This window comes from Pipistrellus hanaki (genome assembly GCF_964339955.1).
Source record: "Pipistrellus hanaki genome assembly, chromosome: 4".
Classification (NCBI taxonomy): domain Eukaryota; kingdom Metazoa; phylum Chordata; class Mammalia; order Chiroptera; family Vespertilionidae; genus Pipistrellus; species Pipistrellus hanaki.
The window spans coordinates 26294530-26318752 of record NC_140506.1 but is presented as its reverse complement, the minus strand read 5'-3'; the positions used below and the strand labels follow the sequence as shown (position 1 = coordinate 26318752).

The 24223-nt window shown below is 39.0% G+C and overlaps 2 protein-coding genes across 10 annotated transcripts in view; one reads left to right on the top strand and one right to left on the bottom strand.

Annotated features, from left to right (window-relative positions):
- Positions 1 to 24223, top strand: part of PDE4D (phosphodiesterase 4D) — a 1156670-nt gene that overhangs the window by 1107250 nt on the left and 25197 nt on the right. For 8 of the 9 annotated variants that reach the window (XM_084880599.1, XM_084880598.1, XM_084880600.1 and 5 more), the window contains one exon: positions 3912 to 4024. In XM_084880599.1, the coding sequence (XP_084736725.1) occupies positions 3912 to 4024 (113 nt within the window). Of the gene's footprint in view, positions 1 to 3322; positions 3823 to 3911; positions 4025 to 24223 lie in introns of those variants that run through there. The other variant, XM_084880597.1, reaches the window with a different exon arrangement.
- On the bottom strand, positions 1114 to 3816 carry LOC311621016 (uncharacterized protein; the record flags this gene model as incomplete). Its single annotated transcript, XM_084880822.1, has 3 exons — positions 1114 to 1215; positions 2096 to 2190; positions 2925 to 3816. 2 exons carry the CDS (start codon positions 3814 to 3816, stop codon positions 2138 to 2140), a joined length of 945 nt encoding a protein of 314 aa, XP_084736948.1. The 3' UTR covers positions 1114 to 1215; positions 2096 to 2137.

Sequence of the window (24223 nt, the reverse complement as noted above, 5' to 3'; positions counted from 1 at the left end):
GGAACCCTTGATCACATCACAATGACGGAAGCCAAGTGCTAGCCTGCAAGAATTGAGAACTGTTTGTTCACAGAAGATCCCGAGTAGAATCACGGGTGTTCCGTAGTTCAAGGGTGCCTTGAAGGAAACCATGCAGGAGGAGACTTTTCAAAGGCTCGAGTTATTTCTCAGTTGCTGTTCCATTGCACTCTCCTCGCTTTTATGAAATTTCGCCAACAGTTGTGGATTGGGAATTTTTCTCCCTATAGTTAGTTCCTTGACTTAGCAAGATTTTAGACAGTTAAATAGAAGAATTTTCATATAGTTTCAAGCAGTACATAGGGACTACTGCTCTCTGGGGAGAAAAGTATTTTATTCAGGAATACAGTGTGTGTTCTTGGTAAAATACAAAATTAAATGAGCTCACTGTGTCTCGCTATCGATGACACTTAGGTGGGTTTGTTTAGCTTGGTGATTAAAGATCCTGTAAGATCTCTGGCAACTTCACATTGAGGCTTTTTAGCAGGGATGAAAAGGTCAGTTACTCAGTGTCTTAGACCATTTGGGGTTAAAATTCCTAAAAGTTAAGATTTAATAATGATCCTGAAAAACTGTGGTTAACCATATTGCCTATAAACCTAGGCATTTGGAAAAAGTAGTATTAGTTCTATGCTAATATCAACAATAATCCTTTATTTGAGCAACAGTTTTATAGAACAAAGTGTTCTTTGCTGTTATTAGCAATTATTTTCTTACTTGTTGGTAAGTAGATGTGCTCTGTTCATTTTTTTTCCCATTCTCCAGATTTATAAGGTACATGCAGAAGATGTTAGAACTTAAAATACATCTATTACCACATTATGATTGCACCCAAATGTTGATTGTCTAGGATTTGGACATAAAGTAGGTCTTCTGAAATAAGTTGTTCCCATTGCCCCTGTACTTCCTTCTTAAGGGCAATCCTGTGTTTAAGTACATGTTTTGAAGCATTGGCTCTCCAGAATTACATTTCTATTATGATTAAAAAATAAACAGTGAAATATAATATCTGGTGCCACATCCTGTTGGGCCCAACGCCTGTATTTCTGAAAAGCTTTGAGAAGCTGAAGATGGGAGGGGATTACTTACACAGGAGCTCAGACTTTTGGAAGAATTGGAGAGCAGGGAAGAGGAACATGGAAAGCCAAGTTTTAGCGGTATGGGGAGAGGATTCCTGGCTTCTGATGTAACCAGTGACTGGAAAGATGACAATAAAAAATCCTTAGCACAATGATTTTGCATCTTTAACCCACTGGGTGTGCTAACAATGGACAGATTACCCAAAATAAGTCAATTTATTCTTAAAATATCCTACATCCCTATTTTATACAGCAGAGAGATGAAAAAAGCAAAAACAAAACCATATAGCCCTGGCAGGGTTGCTCAGTGGTTGGAGCATTGTCCCATACACTAAAAGGTTGCAGGTTGGACTCCAGTCAGGGCACAGGCCTAGGTTGTGCGTTCAATCCCCATTCGGGCTCCTCAGGGGGCCACCAATTGATGTTTCTCACATTAAAGTCCCTCTCTCTTTCACTCTCTTTCTCTTTCTTCCTTCCCCTGCCCCCTTTCCTCTCTCAAATCCTTGGGAACATATAGATGTACTATAATACCATCATCACAACTAGGTATTGCTATGCTTGCATATGGAAAGTATTAGGATGTGGGATTACAAGGGACTTTCTCCATTATGTCTTTGTATAATGTTTCAATTTTTATAACAAGCATGTTATATTTTTCATATTCTTATAATCAATCAGGGCAAGGCTATACAGGTAAAATATTTTATACTTACTATTTTAAATTATCTTTAAGGTTGTTCTTTTAAAGCTCCAGCCTTACACTTTATAACTCACCTGGCAAGGTTTAGGCAATTGTTTGTTCACCTCAAGTATACATTTACAGAGATTGGTATAGGGGGAAAAAACACACAGTAGAATGGAAGAGGCAAATTTTAACCTAGGGTTCTCAAAGTGAATAGCAGCAGTTCAAGAATCCTTGATAACAATGAACCACGCAGTACATGTAATAAATACTTGCAAGTTATTCTAACTTTTATAAACGATATATAAAAACTTACCTGGAGAATCCCAGGAGCTTGAGATTCAGTCTGTGCTGCTGATCATTTATAGAGCCTACATTTCAAAGGCAGAATTTCTTCTCCTATATCAATACCTGTAGATTCCAAGACTAAGAAAAGCCATCTCACCAACCTCATGTAAGCTTTTCAATGTATTCTTCCTAACCGAAAATGACAAAGTTTTATAAGATGGACTTTGGGGAGTTTAGATTATTTTTCCCGCGAGAGGTTTGCTTATCCACAGGCTAATGTAGCGAAGTTCTCCATTATAGATGTGTTCATGGAGAGTGCCCATGGTCCCCAGGTCAGCTTTTGTACACAGAACCGGCTTTCATATATAGTCTTTTCATGTTTCTCACCTCTGTAGTTTATTCTGTGCATGGTGGATAGAAACACCCTGCCAGCCTTTTTCCACTTGGCATCCCAAGACCATCCTGGTCTCTGGTTTGCAATTCCACAGGCTCCCACAGCACGCATGCAGGACATGTGCAGATTGCCTTTACTCTGTAGTGCATTCCCAGGGCTGTTGTTTTAAGATAACTCTTAGGCAATGCTGAATATGAAATTTCAGCATACTGTCAAGTCTGAGCGCTCCGATCCACAACTTTGCATGTTTTTGTTTGCTTGTATATGTCCGCCCCCCAAATTTAATAGTCTGGTGCTAAGCAGTGACTGAGTACTGAAAAAAGTCAGGTCTTGGTAGAAATGCTTTTATTCCCACCACCACCCTGTCCTCATGAAAGTAGGCAAATCCTAAACCCTCAGAAACGAAGGGTCAAAAACCCTCAAACCCAAACCCTCAGAAACGGTTGCGCGGGTCCTACATAACCTTGTTGGTGCAGCCCGTCGGGTCTCCCGCGAAATATCCCGGGTGGCTGCCGGGGGCGCAGACGAGGAGGCTCTGGCTCCCGGGGAGACCCGGTGGGGGCCGCGGCTCCGCAGGGGCTCAGGGGCCGCGCGGGGCAGGTGCGCGGCCGCGCGTGCGCGCCAGGTCCCCCTCCCCGCGCCCCGCGGGCTCCACGCCGGGTTTTCCCCGCTCCCTGCGCGGACCCACCGCAGCTCCGCAGGCACCCTGGCCCGCGCTCCCCTCCGACCGGGCGTCCCAGCCAGCGGGGTGATGCCGCGGCGGGGCGGCACCGAGGCTGCAGCGGGGCAGGACGCCGGGGGCCGGGGCGGGCGGAGGCTGCGGAGGACCGTTTTGTAGGGAGCCGAGGAGGGGCCCGGGCCGCGGGGGGCCGAGAGGGGCGTGAGAGGGGGAGTGTTCCCGGAAAGCCGCCGCGGCGATGGGGCGCTGCGCCCGCCGCCCGCCGAGTTGAGAAAGAAAACAGGAAACGTGGTGGCCGCGCACCCACCCGGCCGCGCGGCTGATTCATTCGCGCGGAGCGAGGCGCGGCCGGCCGGGCGCTCGGGCGCTGGACCAGCCGCTCCCGCGGGGCGGGCTCCTCCGGGGCGCACGCGCCTCCCCCTTCGTCATCCTCCAGGACTAGGACTCCCGGCCGGCCGCGCCGTCTCCCGGAGTCGCATCGTGGTCTCCTGGTCCGTCCGCGTCTCCGCGCGTAAAAGTTGGCTCCGCCGCCCTCGGCGCGCCCTCCGGACGCCGCACGGAGACGCCAAGCTGGAGAGCCCGCGCCGCCCCGAGGCCGGCTGCCCCGCCAGCAGCGCGCCCGGCCCGGCAATATGAAGGAGCAGCCCTCATGTGCGGGCACCGGGCATCCGAGCATGGCGGGGTACGGCGGCAGGATGGCCCCCTTTGAACTCGCCGGCAGCCCCGGGAAGCGCCTGAGAACTGAGCCCCCCTTTCCCTATCTCTTCGCAGAGGAGGCCTACCAGAAACTGGCCAGCGAGACCCTGGAGGAGCTGGACTGGTGTCTGGACCAGCTAGAGACCCTGCAGACCAGGCACTCCGTCAGTGAGATGGCCTCCAACAAGGTAAGGCCCTGCTCTGCTCTGCTCTGCTCTGCTCTGCTCTCTCCGAAGTCCGGAGGCGGTGGATTCATTCCCACGCCGGGGAAGCCACCAACCAGTTCCAGTGGCCCCGGGAAATAGATACAGATTGTTAGCAGTTCTGCTCCCTCCGAGGGAGGTTTCCTGATTCGGTGCCTTCCCTCTCTCTTCCATTCACTCCAGATAAATGAAACGTTTTTGCAAAAGTCGCTTTGACATAGTTGATTGCAGTACCTCCAGGACACAGTGGTTTGTTTTGTTTTGTTTTGTTTTGTTTTGTTTTTTGGGGGAGAGCAGATGGGAAGAATCGTGACACTTTGCCCTTGCTGCAGAAACCCAGTCGAGTGCATGGGCATTGCATGTTTAAGGGGTACCCTTGGGATTCCCAGTTGGAAATAAGAGTTGCTGGAGGTCAATGCAATCTCTTGCTGTCATCTCTCAAACTGAACTTGGAACCTTAGCCCCTCGTTTTGTCTAGGGGTCTGGGGACCCTGTGAAAACTGACCCTTTATACGTTCACTTGGTCATACCTGTCCAGAAGAAACGTCAGCAAAGATAGAAAATACCGTTATGATCTTTACCGTGTTCCTTCCTTGCAGTCTTGGAAAGTCCAGCTTTCTGAGGTCATTTAGTGACAGGGATGCTTTGATGCAGCGTTGGTGCCCTATCTGCCTTGGTGGTTAGTGGAGTTTGGGGGGCTGAGAAGTAACCTTCAGCCTGGCTCGGCTGTAAAGCAAGGTAGAGTGTTGTCTGTTTTGCTGTATTTCTCAGAATTCCTGTGTTTTGTCGTTAGTTGTGTAAGGAAATCATTGGTTATGTATGTTTTTATGAGTATTGGCTGAGGGGATAGGGAAGGAGGCCGGCCCATGTTGGATGCAAATGGCCAGGAGATTCAACCAGTAAGAACTGGGTAACTGTGTGACAATTAGTAACAGTTGCCTCTTAAAGATATTTTATTTTGAGCCACCTATTTACAAGGTCAGGAAGTGTATACCATTTTACTGTGTATGTGCACGTATTTTTCAGAGAGTGATGCTTTTTTAATTTTATTTTAGCCTACTGTCGTTTTTATGCCACCTGTTTTGTTTTGTTTTTTCTCACGCAGTTTTTTAAAATACCATAGCATATCAGCCACTTGTCTTATCTGTCGATAATGCTTACATAGACAGCATTGTTTTAAAGTGAAACGCTACCTGCAAATAAAGTAAGGGACTCTCCAGTCACTGGCTGCAGGCACTAACCTACCCATAAGCATGCTGACTTACCCATAAGCATGCTGATCAAATGTAATTTTTTTATTTTATTTTTATTTTTTTATTTTTATTTATTTTTTTTGTCATTTGGGCCTCATTTCTAAATTTGGTGTGGCTCTTCATTAAATTGATGGGTTATTGCTCTCCTACTCCCTGCTGTGGCACTAGGTGCCATTGTTCTCATCTGGCTTAGGGATTCTCAGTTTATTTATTAAATTTCTAAAATATAAATTTTCCGCTCATAATTTGATTCATAATAGCAGTGGACATAAGCTGAGTGTCTCCATTGTCCTAGCTGCTGAATGGGACCATTCTGCAGTGGGCCTAAGCTCTGAATCCTCTTCTCTGGCTAATTCTGTGCAGTAAAAGAAAGAGCAGAGCCTGAAGGCACCTGCAGGCAATTGCTTTTGTTTTCAAGGTGATTTGACTGTATTTTTTCAGCAAAATGAACCCAAGCAGCTACAATTACTTTCCCCCAAAATCCATACTCTTAAAGATGAGACCTGTCTTCTGATTTAAAAATGAACATGAATTCTAATAATCCACTATATATGACAACTGTCAAGTAATTATCCACATTTTAAGATTTAAAAAATAAAACTTTATGTCACAATAATTACTCAAAACGATTCCTCTCTTTTAAAGGCACCTCATAAGACAGGGATTTTTATTTTTAAATCTTCATTGTGAAGGACCCTAAATTAAACTATGACTGTGTTAATATACAGGTTTATTTGGTTGAAGTGCAGTCTAGGTTGAGAAAATACTTCTTCAAAATATAGTCATTTTGGCAGCCTATGTCTTATGGTTGAATGATTACTGACAGGACACTTATTTTTAACATTAAATTTTTTTTGAACTCAGATGTAGCTGTTGCTTAAACTTTTAATGTCTAAGCCATTCATTTTTTAACCCATTCATTTCTAGATGAGTGCTAAGCTCATGTAACTTTTTATAGATGAAAAAGGATTAGCATAAAGAGGGGGGAGCTCTTAGTAAAGGTTGTAAAATGACCCTTCTGTTTGATAGCAAGGGCAGGAATAAGTCACATCCACATGAGCTGTAAACTGAGTTGGAGCAGCTGATCTGAAGGTCCCCGTGAGTGAGCCTAAGTCAAAAATGGAATAGTGACAGCTTGTATCACACGTCCACTAGGTTGTCTGATATCTCTTAAGTATGAATGAGTAAGTCTGAAACATAGCTTTGGGTTATTTATTACCATCTTTTTTTCTTTTTTCTTTTTTCTATTTTTTTTTTTTACATGTTTGAACCAATCAATGTGTTCAGGTTAGTTTTGTTTTGAAAAGTGATTACATCTTTCTCTGTTTTCTTCTCTCTTGAGGTTTGAAAAAAAAAAAGTTACTCTAACAGATTTAAATAATAAAAACTAGTAAGAACAAGGATTTGTAAATGATTATATAGAGAACTATATGCACATAATCACTATATCCTTATGGTGATTTTTATGAAGATGCATTTGGCTGTCAGGAAGAAGGAAATTGATTCTTCAAACCCATTTAGCTAATTGGGTTAAAAGATTCTTCATATGTTTTTAAAAATCCTAATGTAAAAATCTGAATTATTAGCAGTTTTTAAATGATGTTTGAGAAGTAACTAGATATATTTCCTGATGGGTGTTGTAATGAGCATAATGCTTATTGATGGTATTGAGGTAGGAAAATTATTGAATTCTTGTCCAAGGCCAGAGTTGTTGTAATACATGTAGGATGCTTGTACCAAGTAAGGTAAGAGGCTCCAGATGGCATTTAATTTGAGTGGTTAAATCTACAGCACTTGCCCTCATAAACACATTAATCTGCCTGAATTTGTACAGATTTCCTTTGGAGCCTCATTGCTTCAGTTAAGGATGAATTTGGTGAAGTCTCAAAGCTTTGGAGGTAGACAGACCTAGAAATTGAATCATGATTTTGTTCCTTGCTAGCTGAGTTACATCAGAGAAATGACTAACGTTTTTAGCTTCAATTTCCTTAACATAAGGTGGACACCATATCTATTTTTAAAGGCTAATGCAGAAGGTTGAAAGAATAAAATAGCTAGAAACAAGTAATGACTGATAATGGTAGGCACTATACCTGTTGTTGTTGGCATTATTATTTGAGTTTTAGGTCAAACTTAGTTGGTTGCTTACTTGGCTAACATATATTTTTTTTAACATTCAGTTGTAATTTATGCTTGACATTTTAAGTTTATGGGTTTTCATAATATAATTATTAAATAACTGTCTTTAATGTACATTGCTTTATTATAAAAACGCTTAAATTATATAGACACTTTTTTGATTCAATGAGACATAAACATTTTGAAGTTCTTATTAGAAGTTTAGTCTTTTCTTACATTCCAGTTATAGAATTTCAAACAGAAAAGCCAAATAACTCTTAGTTTTACTGTATAACTGCGGGGGGGGGGGGGGGGGAAGAAAAAACCAGTTCCTACTCATTTTCAGAACGTGTAAAACTACCTGGGTTCGGTGGACACATTTCCATCCTTTTGTACAGATTGTGCAAAGCTAGAATATCCTGCCAGATGTTTGTAATGCAGAGTAGTTTCACGGTGATTTTGGTCACCTTCTCTTATAGAAAGTCAGTTGAGGATTCAAGGAGGACAGGCCAGGAGCCTAAGCCTCAGGGTTTTCAAGGATTATGCTATAGGACCCTATAACTCTATTCACTTGTGGCCAACACCTATTTCACCAGGCCTTCAATATAAGTGCAGGAATGTTTGAAGGAGGAAACAAAATCCCTTTGATTTCTCCTCAAAATGTGCCGCTCTAAAAATATGGGTTTTTTTTTCCTCCTGTCTAATTTGGGGGCAGTTTCTTGTCTTGTCATTGCTGGAAACTACTGTGCTTCAAGCTGAAAGCACATCTTGAAGTTAACATTCAAGCATCCTTCTAAGAGACAGACAGCTTTTCTTTAGAACATTCCAGATGTATATAGGCCAATATTGCAAACATGGTCATTGTTTCTTTATAGGATCTATTTTGTCTATTTGTTTTTCAAGAAATATCTCTGTTGTGCTTCTATTGCCATAAATTACATTGCATTTCTGGGGTGCTTTTTCTTAGTGTTTCATTGTCTGCTCCCCCTGCTGCTGTTTAATAGTCAGTGCATACAAATATATACTCGAGTTTTCTATGACTGCTGATGCATTTTCTTCTGGGAAAGAGGGGAGCTAGAATGAATATAGAATGTTTATAGAGGTAGCTAAGCCTTAAGGTATTTCAGCATTACGTGAGTATTACAGAACAGGAACAAATGTTTACTTTTGCTAAGAAGGAAGTTGAAGTTAGTTGGAAAAAGTATTTTAATTTTATGAAGAACAAATATCAAGTGACAGTCATTTTCTGTATTAAAATATTAAAATTTTTGACATAGTCATAAGAGAATTAAGAATTAATAAACATGCCTGGTGAAGAAAACTTGAAATTTTAAAAGAAGGAATTTTTTGAATCTATAGAAACTGGACTTATTGATGTTTTGAATTTACTTTTTCATTTACTTAATAAAAGTAGATTTGGCAAAGAGTTATGTAGTTTACATGTGTGCCATAGTTATTATGAATGATTGAGAATATCCCTAAAAATGTAATTATCAAAAATTTCTAATTTAGGATTCAGTAAATTAGACATTACTAGAAATGGGTAGCCCTTTATTTCAGTTAGTACATTTTGATTTCATTATCAGATAGAGGTAATGTATTAGAGCATTATAAACTATGTTTTTGGGTTTGGTTTTGTGTTTTTCTTTTCATTTCAAAACAAAAGCCTTGGCCAACATAAAATAGTACTTTTCCCAACATTATGGATAGATTAAACACACTTTTTCCCCCAAATAGTAAGGATGGCAGGTAATGCATTTATTCAACGTAAGAAGATCTCTGATAGTCACATAAATTATAGATATTACTTAAGATACACATGTCTGGCAGAAGTGAAATGCTATAATGTTATGATTTTCAGTTAATCCATAAAATATATAGAATCTCATTTTCTCTTTTTCAGAAAGAGACCAACCCTCTAAAACTGCAAACAGCAGGGGTTTATTTTGTGATGGCATAGGCCTGCTCAGGCTGCGTTGCTGTAGCTGGCTACTTGTGATGGTTTCATTGGCTCCATTAGTCTGTCATCTTTCTAGGAAATAGAGAAATGGGTAGCCCTTTATTTGAATACTCACACTAGTTTTAAAAGACATTTCAAGAAGGCATTTTCTTATATTCACTTAACAGAGATGGGGAGTGAGTCTTGCTATTTGATCAAACAACAAACAATTCTGCTCTGTTCATTAAAAAAAAAAAAGAGTTAAATTGGATGACAATAGGTTAGAGAGGATACTGTATCTTTAATGAAATACTTTTCTTTATTAGTGCTTAGTATTCTGGGCTCTGTTATTATTTTGCTACACTTTGTCCACTTGGATGAGGATGAATGACATTTACGCCCTGGACTGGCGTGGACACCCGTGATGCCTACGGCAGCTTTGTAGAGCGGAAAGAACATACATGTTTTTTGTCACGTGGTCTTGGTTTCATATTCCAGTTCTGTCTGCAGCTTCCTACCTAATATTTTGGGAAACATGCCTCACTTCTCTGAATCTCAGTTTCTTCATTTATAAATGTAGACAATAAAAGGGGAAAATAAAATCGAAAGGTTGCTGAGAGCATCAAACAATGTACATAAAGCTCAGTTTGGTGCATAGCACATACTGGCTGGTCAGTAAATTGCATGTAAGTTTTCCAATATCTAGAATGTGTTTTAAAAAAAGATGGAGGAAAACCATGTGCCATATACTCCTGTCAATGTAAAAAAATAAATATTTCTTAGAAGAAAAACATGACCTTCCTCTTCTGTAATAACAATCTAAACTAGTGTTGCTCAGACTTTCTGTGTCCATTCATAATTGCTACAGGTGGAATGTTTTTATTTAAAGCATTTCTTTTTTATTGTAAATACCCACCTGAATGCCTCATCTTAAGCAAGGATACACATAAAAGCATGGATTTGAAGTCCTAGTGATATTTTTTTCTAGTATACATTAAAATTAATATGTAACAAAATGAGAAAATGTTCATCTGCACCATCTTAAAGCATTTTGCTTACTGCTCCAGACACTGCATACTTTTGGATATACTGTTCTAATTTAATAGCAAGAACAATTTTGTGAGTTATGATTGGTTAGAAAAAAATTGTTTTAAACAACCTCTGATTTTCCTTCTCTGCCATTAATGGGATCTCCCTACCAGAAGAGAAAAAAACAAATTTAATCCTCAGAAATCTCTCATTCATTAGACATTCATTCCTCAGGCAGAACACTCTATGGATTAGAACACCCTCTTGGGTTGGACTCACTCTCTGCCTTTATTAGATATAAACTGGACAAGTTAACGTAATTCTGTGCGTCGGTTTTCTCATCTGTTAGATAGTTGCTGTGACAATTTAATGAATTAAAAGATGGAAATTGTCTAGACAGAGTCAGAGACATAGTAGGTACTCAGTAATGTCAAATCATTTATTTCTATCTGTAAAGAAATACCATCTGTTTTCTTCTTTTGTGGAGGTGAGAGCTAGACAACGTGTTTCTTTGCTATCCTGACACCTGCTAGTAACTTACAACAAGCTTTCAAGAGGGAATGGTGGCCTAATGATATTGATGCTAACCAAAAAGGACTGTTGGATTTTTCACTTACTTTGCTTCCCATCAGTGACTTTTCAAGGAGTTTACCTTTTGTTTCTTGTGTAATTTTATAGAACATCCCACCAATCTGGCCTGAAGTTTTGCCAGAATATCTAAAACTCTCTGTGCTATTTTCGGAGGAATACATATTGCATTAGAGAATAGTTTAGCCAGTTATTTTCATAAATGAATGTGTCCCTGTTATTCTTCTGAGTGAGACTGAAAGTAACCCAAGCACAGAATCTCTTATTAATATTAATGCAAAGAAAAACATATTAAGGGCATAGCATCTTGGAGAAATAGCTGATTCTGGAACTGGGAGCATGTTGTAGTGACAGAAGGTAAGGAAGTGCTCAAACAGACAAAACTCCACATTGATGGGAACATAGCAAAGGGACATAGGAGCAAATTTGTGAAAGGGCTCCCATTTGCCAGAGCTTGAAATATTTGATCAAGAAAATGAGTATTGGATTATAACCCAAAATACAAAAATAAAAAAATCCATGAGTTCATATTGCTATAAATACTTCATTGACTAATTAAATGGGGAGAATAGGCGAATCTGTGCAGAAGGATTCCAAATAATTTATGTAGTTACTCAACACTCAAGGAGGGAGAGCATAAACTACTCACTCCTTACGTGTGTGCTGTGCATATTGACTTCCTCCCACTAAAGCATAAATAGGGAAAGAGGGAGTAGAGAGCCTCTGTGCTGGAGAAACCCAGCAAGCGCACACTCCCTCAGCCAGGTAGTCCAAGTTAACATCAACAGTGATGCCATGTGGTAGTAGGTACACTTATGATCAGATGAAGATGGTACTTTACATCTATGGTCTTCCTAGCAAAAGCACATAACCCCACCCGACCATGAGAAGAACTTCAGGCAGTTCCTACTTGCGGGACTTTCTACAAAATTCCTGACCAAGACCTCCTCAAAACTGTCAAGGCCATCAAAAACAAAGAAGATCCCAGAATCTGTGACAGCCAAGAGGAGCCTAAGGAGACAACTCAATGTAGCATGCTGTCTTGGGTGGGATCCTGGAACGGAAAAAGCATTAGGTGAAAATTAGGGCAATCTGAGTAAGTGTAGACTTTAGTTAATGAAGTATCTCATTGGTTCAGTGTGACAAATCTGCCATACTAACATAAGATGTTAATATATAATAGGTGAAGCTGGGTGTGAGGCGAATGGAGACTCTCTGGAGTGATCTTCCCAATTTTTCTGTAACTCTAAAATTTTTCTAAAACGAAAAGCTTATTAAACAAATCTTAATCATCCTCTAAGGTCTATCTGGAATGCTACCTGCTCTAAGAAATCTTTTCTGTTGTATCTTCTCCCGTGTCTTTCGCCCTGCCTCCCCTAATTGGATGTAATCTCTTTCCTTTGACCTTCCACAGGACTTTGTAGTTCTCTTAACTTTTAGTAAGATATTTCTTTCTTTTTTTATTCTTAGTGCATTTACAGTGTCCATTAGGTCATTAGTCTTATTTCTCCAGCCTCAGGAACATCACACACAAGGCCTTGTTGAGTAGGTGCTCAATAAATATTGGATGAATTGTGTGAATGGTATTGTGGTGGTGATCCTTGAAATGCAGCTTTAAATGCTTCTGCTCTCAGTGCTCTAGGAATCGTTACTGATCAATTTTAGGACCTAAGGTCAATTTTACTTAAGAGGGCTTAGAAGATTAAAGTTCTTTTATGAGTAATAGTTTCAATTTTACTATTTGTAGACCTTTTCCAAGGGAATTACTAAACATTTGATCAAAGAATTGGGGGGAAAAATCATCCTAAGTTTTCTGTGTAATGTCATTTGAGTAGAAGTCGTATAAATTAATAAAATGAAAATATAATCTGTTCCTGCATACTTTGTTCTTTGCTAGTTTCGGTAGTGTTTAGCATGATCAATATTTCAAAGCATCATTGTTACTGTCATCCATTTTTCATCTCAGACCCAAGCCTGAGATGTGGTAGCACTACCTATGTAGTTAGAAATCTCCTGGCTTCTTAATGTAATTCACCTCCTAGAGTGTCTCTGCATCATTTTGGGTTGCCTGTATAGCCTTTTTCTCAACTCATATTCATAAAGTATGGGTGAGAGATACACTTTTTTCTCTTTGTGTGAATATAACACAAACCATGTTTCTGATAAGTAGGTGGATTCAGTAACTGTTTAAATTCATAAACAATGACTTTTCTACCATGCACTAGAATTGATGAAGCCACTACTGGCCTTATATTGTAATCTAAAACCAGTGAGTGTCAATATATCATTTTGTAATTGGTCACATAAGTTAGTACTACATGCAGGATGTTTGTTCATGTAAATGCTATTGTCACCTTGGAGTCTGTGCATTATAGTTGATGTCTTGCAAGAAAGGTGTTTTTCTTTCACTGACAAGAATTCTGATCATTTCCCATTTAAGAATCGCATTTCTGCTTACAGATACTCATGGCTCAGAAATTTTAGCATGGTTTTTGCTCAGATTAATCTAATCTCATTTAAATTAAAAGTTTATACATACAAACAAAAACCATATAGGCCATATTGGTGGCCTTTAATAGTCCTCTCTCCTCTGTATCTACTTTAGCAGTAACCTTCTTATTATAAGTTTGTTTCAACTAAAAATGACATCTGAATACTTTCCCTTCCAACTGGGAAGAAGAGATGTGTTGGTTGGCATTGGCCTCTGAGGGAGCATCCCGTGCAGCTTTGCCCACGGCGTGCTTTGGGTTTCCGTCAGCATCTCTGGTCTGCTGCACTGTAATCCCCAGGGTGGCAGCCTCTGGTTTGTATTACTGGAAAGGAGTGTGCTGTGCAGACACAGGCACCATAATAGGAAACACCTCAGTCTGTCATAAGCAGGCCTGGAAAGTAGAAAGCACAGGCCTGATAGGGAAGTGTCCATAGCAACCAGGCAAAGATGAGGTGAAATAAGTGCAAGCTGATATTGTCGACTTCATTTCAGAAAATGACTGGCTGATTTAAGGCTGCTTGCCATGGAGGGCACAGCGGTGTTTTCATTGCTTTGTTTTTGTTTTAGACCTAAATATGAATAAAGGTATCTTGAATATTATTCTCAAAAATATTTAGAGAGGATATATTAAAGTGTTCTTCTTTTGTTATACTCCTTTTATTCTGTCTGGTCATTCCAAGTCAAACCCATTATGGAGAAAAAAACAGATATTTCATTACAGTGCGAAATTGTTTTTCAAAAATTATACAAAAATCAAATTATCATGAGTCTATTTAAAGAATGAAATATTATACTGAATTATACAGACAATCCAAATTTATACCAAAGATATTAAGTATTGTCATTCTCATCAGAGCATATTGTTGAAACTGACTTGAGATATTCAGTGAAAAGTTACTTGTTACCTTAGCCTTGTTTTCAAACCTGTTAATATTATCTGTGTGATACACATGAGCAGGCAGTGACAGCTGATCAGAAAAACACTAGCATGTCCCTTACTTTCTAATGGAAGGCATAATCCTGATGTTTTCTCAGACTTCAAACCTTACATTTGGTCCCAGAAGCAGTATACTACATACCAAAACGATCTGTCACATTTTTAAAGATGAAAAACTGATGCTCAGTTAAACTGGTCCATGAACCATATGCTTCTTAATACAGGCAGAGATCCTTATTTTTCTGAATGTAACATCTGGGGGGGAGGACAGGGCGATAGAAAAACAAGTGTCTGTTCTCAGGCTGCATTTCCAAAACATGACCTAATAATTTTTTAATTTATTTAGTGAGCTCTGGATTCCAGAATTGTAAGAGCAGTTCCAGCAAATGTAACTCCTGTAAGGGAATCCTATTGAGCTAGGAGCTTGTTCTGCCTTCCTTGTTCTCTGTGTCACGTTGGGCTGAAAGCAGAAAGGAACTAGCTCCTAGCTCCTAGGAAAGGTATGCCGGTGAGACAGCATGAGGTTGGGAACCAACTAGGCAGGCAGGTAGTTAACAGACCACAGATATAAAATAAAGGAAGTCAGTGGTATGAGAAGACCAACTGACTAAGGCAAATCTGAGATTCTGAGCTGTTGGGATTTGGAGGTTGGGTGAGTAGAATTGATGGGATAAAGCTTGATCCATTGTCAGGAAGGATGCAGCAGATAGGATAAACATAGGAAAGATTTAAATATGTGTTAGAATTTTAAATGGACTATTATTATTATGGTGTTGCCTATTAGGGGAATGGAGAGGAAAGATAGACTCGTGGCTAGAGTGAGAAGTAAAGATTGAAGGAAAGAAAGGTAGGAGAAAGCTGTATTAGACAATGAGGTAATGAAGGAAAAGGGAGGGAGGAGGAGGAGGGATATCTGACTGCGCTGGCCTGGGATCAGAGTTGGCCTTGGCTGGAGGCACACTGACCAGTTTGTGTTGCCCACTTTATACCTCAGGTTTCATATGGTGAAATCTGGATGGAATAAACCTTTGGGACAGCCTTGAAAAAAAAAGAGATCCCCTGTCGTGAGGGTCTGACTGTTTACAGGGAAGACAGTTGGTTGTGGGGGGATGCGGGAGGTGGGAGTTCTGACTGAAGAGGGGAGATTTATAGACAGAGCGTATTTCTGAGGCTTGAGTCTTTTTTAGCACCAATAGCTGGCGCCACCTCCTTCACCTGTCGCCTCCTTGAGTCATGGCCCAGTAGCAGCATGGGTGGTTTGCCACATCCAACTGCTGGGCATCCCCTGAGGAACCTGCTGTCTGGGAGGGAGAGCTTGATGAAGAGAGACCGTGTCAAAATCAGTGTACATTTGTTCACTGTAGTATTTCATGAGTAATTATTGGATGCCAAAAGAGAAAAGTGGGACAGCATAGCAAATGACACCTATGGATTGTTACCTGGATTCCGCTCTAAATCTTCCCTATTCCAATGAGCTTAACAATTTATCTTCTGGATATAAATCCATCCCACACTAGAATTATGACCTTGGATAATTAAATTACCTCAATCTCTCTGAGCCTCTGTTTTTTTCCCATAAATCAGGACTAACAAACTCTACTTCACATGATTATTATGAGACTGACATGAAAACTTGTGTCAAGTGCATAGTGTGGTGCAGACACATAGTAGGTATTATGGCCTATCTTTAGTAGGAATGAGGACCGGAACTATTTTTAAACCTAAAGGTGAACTTTATATGCTGCCATATAAGTAACCCAATGCAACTGGAGCTTGAATCAACACGCCTTGATGACAGAGCCCACAGAGTGTGCCTTTGAAATCCTGATACTCAGCGTAGTGATTTATGGGACCTCACTAGCTTGCATATGTGATGGCCTACTGAGTTTGTTTACTTTAGTTTTAGCCCGGTTACCTAGCACTGTATGATAGCATATTTTTATTTACACTCTCACTGGCCACTTAATTATGATTACTATGACAGGATATATTTGAAGACAGACACAAGAAGAAACTTTTATTGGAGTTGTAAGGGTCTCATGTAGATAGATTTTCATTCCATCTTGCCTAAAAATTGGTGCATGGCTTACCTGGATGGCCTCGAAGACCCCTCCAAATGATTCAGACGTCAGTGTCAGGTTACTAGGTATCTCTTCTTGGAGCTAGCAGGAACAGGAACCAAAAATAAACCTTTTCATCAGTGCACAGATTTAAAATGACAATCCGGTTGATAAACAGGAGAGTGGATGAAATGACCTTGAATTTAGTTCCAGCCTCTGAGGAAGTCTTAGTCATAGTCTGATACTAGCCATACCAGAGGGAAAAGAAATTCCCCAGCTGTGTAGTTGTTATAAGAGTTGAAAATGAGTCACTGAGTAGGTGATTGATACCTTTCCATTTTCCACTTGCTGTCAGCCACTTTGCAGAGAAATCAAACATTGGTATGCTTAATAAAAGTTCTTTTGGGCCAAGACCGGTTTGGCTCAGTTGATGGAGCGTCGACCTGTGGACTGAAGGGTCCCGGGTTCAATTCCGGTCAAGGGCATGTACCTTGGTTGCGGGCACATCCCCAGTAGGGGGTGTGCAAGAGGCAGCTGATCGGTGTCTCTCGTCGATGTTTCTGGCTCTCTATCCCTCTCTCTTCCTCTCTGTGAAAAATCAATAAAATATATTTTTTAAAAAAGTTGTTTTGGGTTTTTAATATCAAAAGTATATAGAGGTGCGGGAGGTTATGGGATCTACCTATTCACCACCTTCACTTTACAGATGCGGTAACAAGGCACAGGAAAAGATGAGGTGACCCTGAACAAAACAGTCCTGTGTTACTTTTATCAAGGCTTTTGTCTTGTAGCAAATAAAAAAATTTTGTTGATAGACATGACCTTGTTTTAGGTCTTTTATTGACACCCTCACTTTTGAATGAGATTTTTAGTCTGGTGTGTCCTTATTATTTGTGTTGGATATTTGACCATTTTATAGACCAGCTACCATTTTCATGTGTGAAATAAACCATTATTAGGTTTTTTGTTGTTGTTGTTGTTGTTGTTGTATGCCTTTTGGGTTCAATTAACCACAATCTAGTATTTAGGTTTTCACAGGGATTTTTTTTTTTTTTTTTGGGTGGGGGGGTGGAGGTCTGGTAGCTATAAGATATATATCTGCACCTAAGGTTTTTATAGATGAAGTGAGACTTTAATATGTGTGTATTTTACTTATTTCCTATCACCTTTATTTTCAGAAGCAAAACTTATGTTCTCCCATCTCAAGGATATAACATAGGCAGTATTGTAGAAAAATAAATGTCAAGGTAGTTATTAACAACCATTTTTCTTGAAGTGTGAACAAATAGGAGTTAAATAATTTTTTAAATTATGTTTTCAAGTCTGAGGGTTTTTGTTTTTTTTTAAAGGACTTCCTTGATTTTAGAGAGAGGAAGGCAGCGGGAGAGAGAAACATTAATGTGAGAGAGAAACATCCATCAGTTGCCTCCTGGATGCACCCTGACCAAGGAGCGAACCCAGAACCTGGGTATGTGCCCTGACCGGGAATCAAACCCACCGTTTTCTGGTGTGTGGGATGACATCCAACCACACTGGCCAGGCCAAGTCTGAGTTATTTATTAGAAGAAACATGGGTGCATTTTACTTTAGAGGCAATTAGGAAAATCACGTTGGTTTTTCCAGTATTTTAGAGCCAGTAACTCAGTCCCAAGCTATAACAACAGTCGCATTTAATTTTTAAAATTGCTTAAAAGCATTATTTTGAGTAAAAATGACTGCTATCGAATTAGTGATGATGAGCTAACCTATGCTGTATGTCATGGATAACAATATATACTTGTAAGATATGGCAACATTTCCTTTTCCAGCAAAATGGCAACATCCATCTAATTTGAATTCCAGAAGAAGAGAATAGAGAGAACAGAGAAGAGGAAATATTCTAGGATTTCTGTTGAATCCCAAGCAGAAAAAAATAATTTTTAAAGAAACCCACATCTTGATATTTCCTACAGAAACAGATAGATCTCAACACAGCCAGAGAGAAAAGGCAGATTGTCTAGGAAACAAAAATTAGATTGACAACTGTTTAATTTGTGGGAAGTAGCAGGGCTTCATCTGATTAAAAGAAATCATATCACATGTGAAACCGAAGCTGCAAGGGCATCTGGGATATGGAGTTTTTAATTGTCTAGTCTCTGCAGCATGGGAAGGCACATTAGAAGGAAGTGGGGTGGCTCCTGCACTTGCTTGTTTACTTTGTCTCCACACACTACAGGCAAGCTCCTCCAGAGCACATGATTTGCTGACTGACGCACCTGAAACAATAGCTAACATAAAGTTAAAAGGATCATCATCCTATGCTCATTGGTACTGTTCTCAATCTCCTAGGGCCCAAGTCACCTTAGAGTTGTACCTACATTGTCCTTTGGGGTTATAGGGATGTCTTTACATTTGTCAGGTCAGTGCATGCTGAAAAAATTATGTCTATTTGTTTGATATCCCCATAAGCTTTTTCAGCTGGTGTTCATGATTCTAAAAGTTTGCAGACAAACCCTTGATTGCATAAACTATTGGGTGAATAGTTATTGCAGGAATCTTAATGCAGTTGTTTTAATCAGATTGTTTTTCTTATGACATCTCTCAGTGTTTCTGCAAGAATAGCTTATTGGGCCCTGACAGGTGTTGCTCAGTGATAGAGCATCGGCCTGGGCACCAAAGGGTTGTAGGTTCAATTTCCAGTCAAGGGCACATACCTGGATTGCAAGTTCAATCCCAGGCCTATCTCTCAATCTCTATCTCTCTCCCTCTCTCCCTCTCTTCCCTCCCCCTTCTACTCTCTCCATAAATCAATGGGAAAAAATATCCTCAGGTGAGGATTAACAAAACAAAAACATTGTTTATTGGGCTCCTGAATTCTGCTTGATACTGTGCTACATTACCTTTATTTCTCCAACTCCTTCCTCACAACCCAAAGACCCTAAAGAACTTGCTGTATTTTGTAGTGCTCATAAGAGACAGGGCCCATGGTTTCAACTCAGATGAAGCCAACCAGAGAAACCTATATTCTATACCATGGTACTTCTCAGAATTCTCATACTGTACTATTCTGTCACTGTCACTAACGAGGGGGGAAACCCATTGCACCATTTTTTTATTGTGCTTATATAATTGCTTTTAGTAAAGTCTTAATTACTAAAATGTTCAAATAAGGCATTGTACCTTAATAAAAATACTGCCAACTTAAGTGCTGGATTCTGCTTTTGATTATGTTGTGTAATCTTGCATAGGCCTTTATATTATTAATTTACTGTGAAGAGGGGATTTAAAAATAGATTATCTGTAAATACCCCTTTTGTGGAGGATAGTCTAAAAACATCTTAAAATAATTTGATGAAAATGTTCTATCAGAATGTAATGTCATTAGAGGATTTGAAAGTAACTATATACATATTTAAAACAAATATCTGGCTTTTTTTTTCTTCTTACTCAGAACTCTGTGAAGAATTGGGGGTAGGAATATAAAATATCCCTCAATAGTTAAAAAAAAAAAACACTTCATATTTTTAAAATTGTCTTGCACTCAATTCATAAGACTTCTTTTTATTCTCCTCCAAATCTGTACTTCCCCCAGCCTTCTTCATCCCAGCAAATGGCCCAAATATCTATTCAAGTCAGAAATCTGGGAGTTGATTCTAATCACTTCTTCACTTCCAGCATTCAGTTCAAGTCTTGCTAACTCCTCCAGTGCTTCCTCTTCTCTCCCATCTGCTCTTGCCCCTCTACAAACCATCCTCTCCAGGGACAACTTTTTAAAATGTAAATTATGGTCTTGTTACTCCCTGCCCAGAGGAGTTCCAAATCCTCTGAAAAGTTTACCTGATCTTGACCTTGCCCCTCCTTGACATACCTGTAATCTCACATGATATACTTATTCCTTCATGCTGGCTGTGTTACTTCAGCCCTTGTTCAGAAGCTCTGCCCCAAATCTTCTGGTTGGCTCTCTCTAGTCATTAGGATCTCCTCTCAGATATTACTTTCTCAGTGCAGTTTGTCCTGACTATTTAATAGCATATTTGTCACTTTTTTTTTTTTTGGTCTAAGGATTGTTTTTGGGGTTTTTTTTTTTTGCTCATTGCTGTATCACCCATGCTGACACATAGTAGCTGTTTAATATTTTGTTAAGTGAATAAGTGAATAATCATTCTTAAATGATTATTATCTGATATTTAAAGCCCATTACTTGCCACAGGAATTTTCATTGAAATCATATTATTTTTATTTCTGCTTGTTAATAAATGTGAAGGGAGAAAAGAGTTGAGAAATGCTAGGTTAAACACAATTAGAAAGATTATTCATTACTATTCTTGATAAAGCCTTTAATATGCAAATGTGCACAATCTCTAGGAAGGTTAGCATTATATCAGAAGTTTATTTCACACTGGCTGTCTTCTTTGAGAATGGGAACTACTGTTTTTGCAACACATTCTGGACAAAAATCCAATGTTAACAGGAAGGGGAAAATGAATGCTTTATTGACTACATAGAGGTTGATTTATATGACCATAAGAAGAAAAGGCTGACAACCAAGGCTCAAAAATTAAACCTATGAAAAAGTGAAAGAAGAATTTAAAAATGTATGCATAATTTGGGACCATTCGGTTTTCTGCAAGCAGCTCTACCATTTCACTTTTGTTTTGTTTTGTTTTTTTAATTTCTACCAGCTTGCATAGTGGTTGGCCTAGAATAAACATACCATAAAATAAATATTTGTTGACTATTCAGTGATGAGTGAGTAAACGTGGTCCAAGATCATCATTAAAGAATTAAATTAAGATCTGTTGGTTTAAGAAAGCAGGCAAATATCTAAGATATTTCGGGGAATCTTTTATTTCAAAGGATTAAAATAACAATGATATTAATATCTATGAGGATAGTTTAACTGCTATTATATTTCCTAAAGTCTTTTCTTAATTGGGAATTTACCATATATTATATTATTCAAAGCTAACATGGACTTTGGACAAACATATGCCTATTTGTCTGAGATATAGTAGTGGAGCTCTTTGAAAGAGTAAATTTGTTATTTTATGGTATGTGAATATGCTTGAGATTTTTTTCATTTCTCTTTAGGCACAGTTAAGCAAATTTGATAGCATCATCTCATTTTTTAAAGTCAGATTTTGAGGTATAATTTACATAAGGCAAGATGAACTCTTTTTGGGTATGGTTGAATGTGTTTTGAAAAATGTATACAATTGGATGACTACCGCCAGAATCTAGATATAGATATTTACATCACCCAAAAAGGTTTCTCTTGCTCTTTTGTATTCATTCATCTACTCCTACCCCCAGTCACTGGCAACCAGTGACCTGAATACCTCTACATTTTGGCCTTTCAAAGAATTTATGTGAATGAAGTCATATAGTCTATCTATAGCCTTCTGTAAATGGCTTCTTTCCTTTTGTATATTGCTTTTGAGATTGATCTACTAATAATATGTTGCATGTATTAATTTGTTTCTTTTTATTGCTTTCTAGTATTTCATTTGGATGCATTACAATTTGTTTATCCATTCACCACTTGATATCTAGGCTATTTTCAGGTTTCGGCTGATATGAGTAGAATTGCTATAAACATTTGCATATAGGTTTTTGTACGGATATATGTTTTCATTTATCTTGGGTAAATAACTAGGGTGGGTAGGATGGTTGCGTCATATAGTCAGTGTACTTATTAACTTTATAAGAAAGTTCCAAGCTGTTTTTAAAAAGTTGCTATACCATTTTGTACTCCCTCCAGCCATGTATGAGAGTTCAATTTGCTCCGCATCCTGGCCAGCGTTTTGTATTGTTGGTATTTTTTATTTTAGCCATCCTACTAAGTATGTAGTGACACCACATTTTGGTTTTAATTTTTTTTTATTTCCTGAATTACTAATGACTAACGTCAACCTCGAGTTCCTCTTAATTTCAGACCTCTGTAGTATTTGTAACATATGTTTTTGTTTTCTGAAATGACTTCCGAATAAAGCTGTTCCTTAAATTGCATTCAGATCCATTATCACTAGAGGGCAGTAAACACAAACGGATTTAGTGGGCTTGCTTGACTTAAATGTTGTTTTTACACTATTAGCATTAATCAAAGAAAGTATAGTTTTTATAATGTAAAAATAGGTTTAAAGTTGTTATTTAAAATATAGGTTATAAATTAATTTTAGATTATTGTCTGCCTCTAAAACTACTTTTAAGGCGGTTGAAGTAGAGGAAACACTCAATGATTTAAAAGACACTGGTATGCTTTAGTGATTATATTTAATATCTGAAGTTTAACCTTGCCTCAGAATTCTTCAAGAAGCACTTAGCAATTAGATTTGCATGTATTGAGCTGAGCAGCATTGGATATATGAGAGCTCACTTTATAGAGATTTGCTTCTTGATTAATAACAACTCCCAGAACTTTGGTCTTAAATAAAAAAGTGTAAATTAAATATAGACTGATTATAGAATAAATTATTTTTCAAATGTGTCAATTATACCAAAATCAGTGCTGGTTACTGGGGAAATCTCTTAGGTTGGAGAAATCTAAGAGTTAGTATACTCATGTAAGTAATATTTCTTAAATATTTTAAGCACAGTAATATCTTGTATACGTTAGAATTTATTATGCTAACAGACATATTTTTATAGATTCTAGGCTAAATGTAGATTAATGCCTACAATACTTTTTGGCAATTTAGAATATTTTAAAGCCAGACACCCTTGGTTCAAATTTACTCTCCTGCTTGGCTTTGTGACCTTGGAGGAGACTCTTGATCTTCTGAGCCTCAATTTCTTCATAGTTTGGTCTGTTTTCCTTTGTTCTCCTTCAAAAATGTGTCTTATCTCTCTTGACCTCTATTCCAACGTCAGTGATGCCAGCATGTGTTAATACTATATCAACAACTTAACTCCGTCAGCACAATTTTAAATATCCTAAAATAGTCCAGAAAGATTGGTGATGGCTTGAGGTATCAGTTTATTTTTTTTAAATATATTTTATTGTTTTTTTACAGAGAGGAAGGGAGAGAGATAGAGAGCTAGAAACGTCGATGAGAGAGAAACATCGACCAGCTGCCTCTTGCACACCCCCCACCGGGGATGTGCCTGCAACCAATGTACATGCCTTTGACTGGAATCGAACCCGGGACCTTTCAGTCCTCAGACCGATGCTCTACCACTGAGCCAAACCGGCTTCAGCTTGAGGTATCAGTTTAAATGAAGAATAAAAGAGGGTTGACATTAGAGATTCTGGGGAGTATTAGAGAAAGACATGAAAAGAGAGCTAAATGCTCTCTTTAGCTCTCTTTTCATGTCTTTCTCTAATACTCCCCAGAAGGAAATATTTTTTCCTGTTTCAGTACCTGCGCACACGTTGATATATAAAACCATCTGGGTGTTTGAGAGCTGCAGGTCACCAGACAGGGAATCTGAGTTCTGTCTGTGTGTGCGGGCATCTGTGACTTGCTCACACAGCCTCCCACACAGAAGTAGGTCTCGCTTTCAGGTGAGGCTGCCTGTGTCGGCACCAGCTTCCTGACCACAGTTGTAAGATCCACCCTGTTCAGAGATCTGACCACAGTGATGGTTCTTTACTTTAAGACATTGTGAGCCAGCACAGGATTAAGGATAAATGGGTCCACTCCTAAATTCATACCATTTGTCTTAGAATTTGCATCTGCCTAATTATACGGTGAGCTATTCATCCTCTATGATAAGGGTGTCGAACTCAATCAGAGAAGGGGCCAAAATCTAAAATCCAGCCTAAATCGCGGGCCGAATGGTTTACTGAA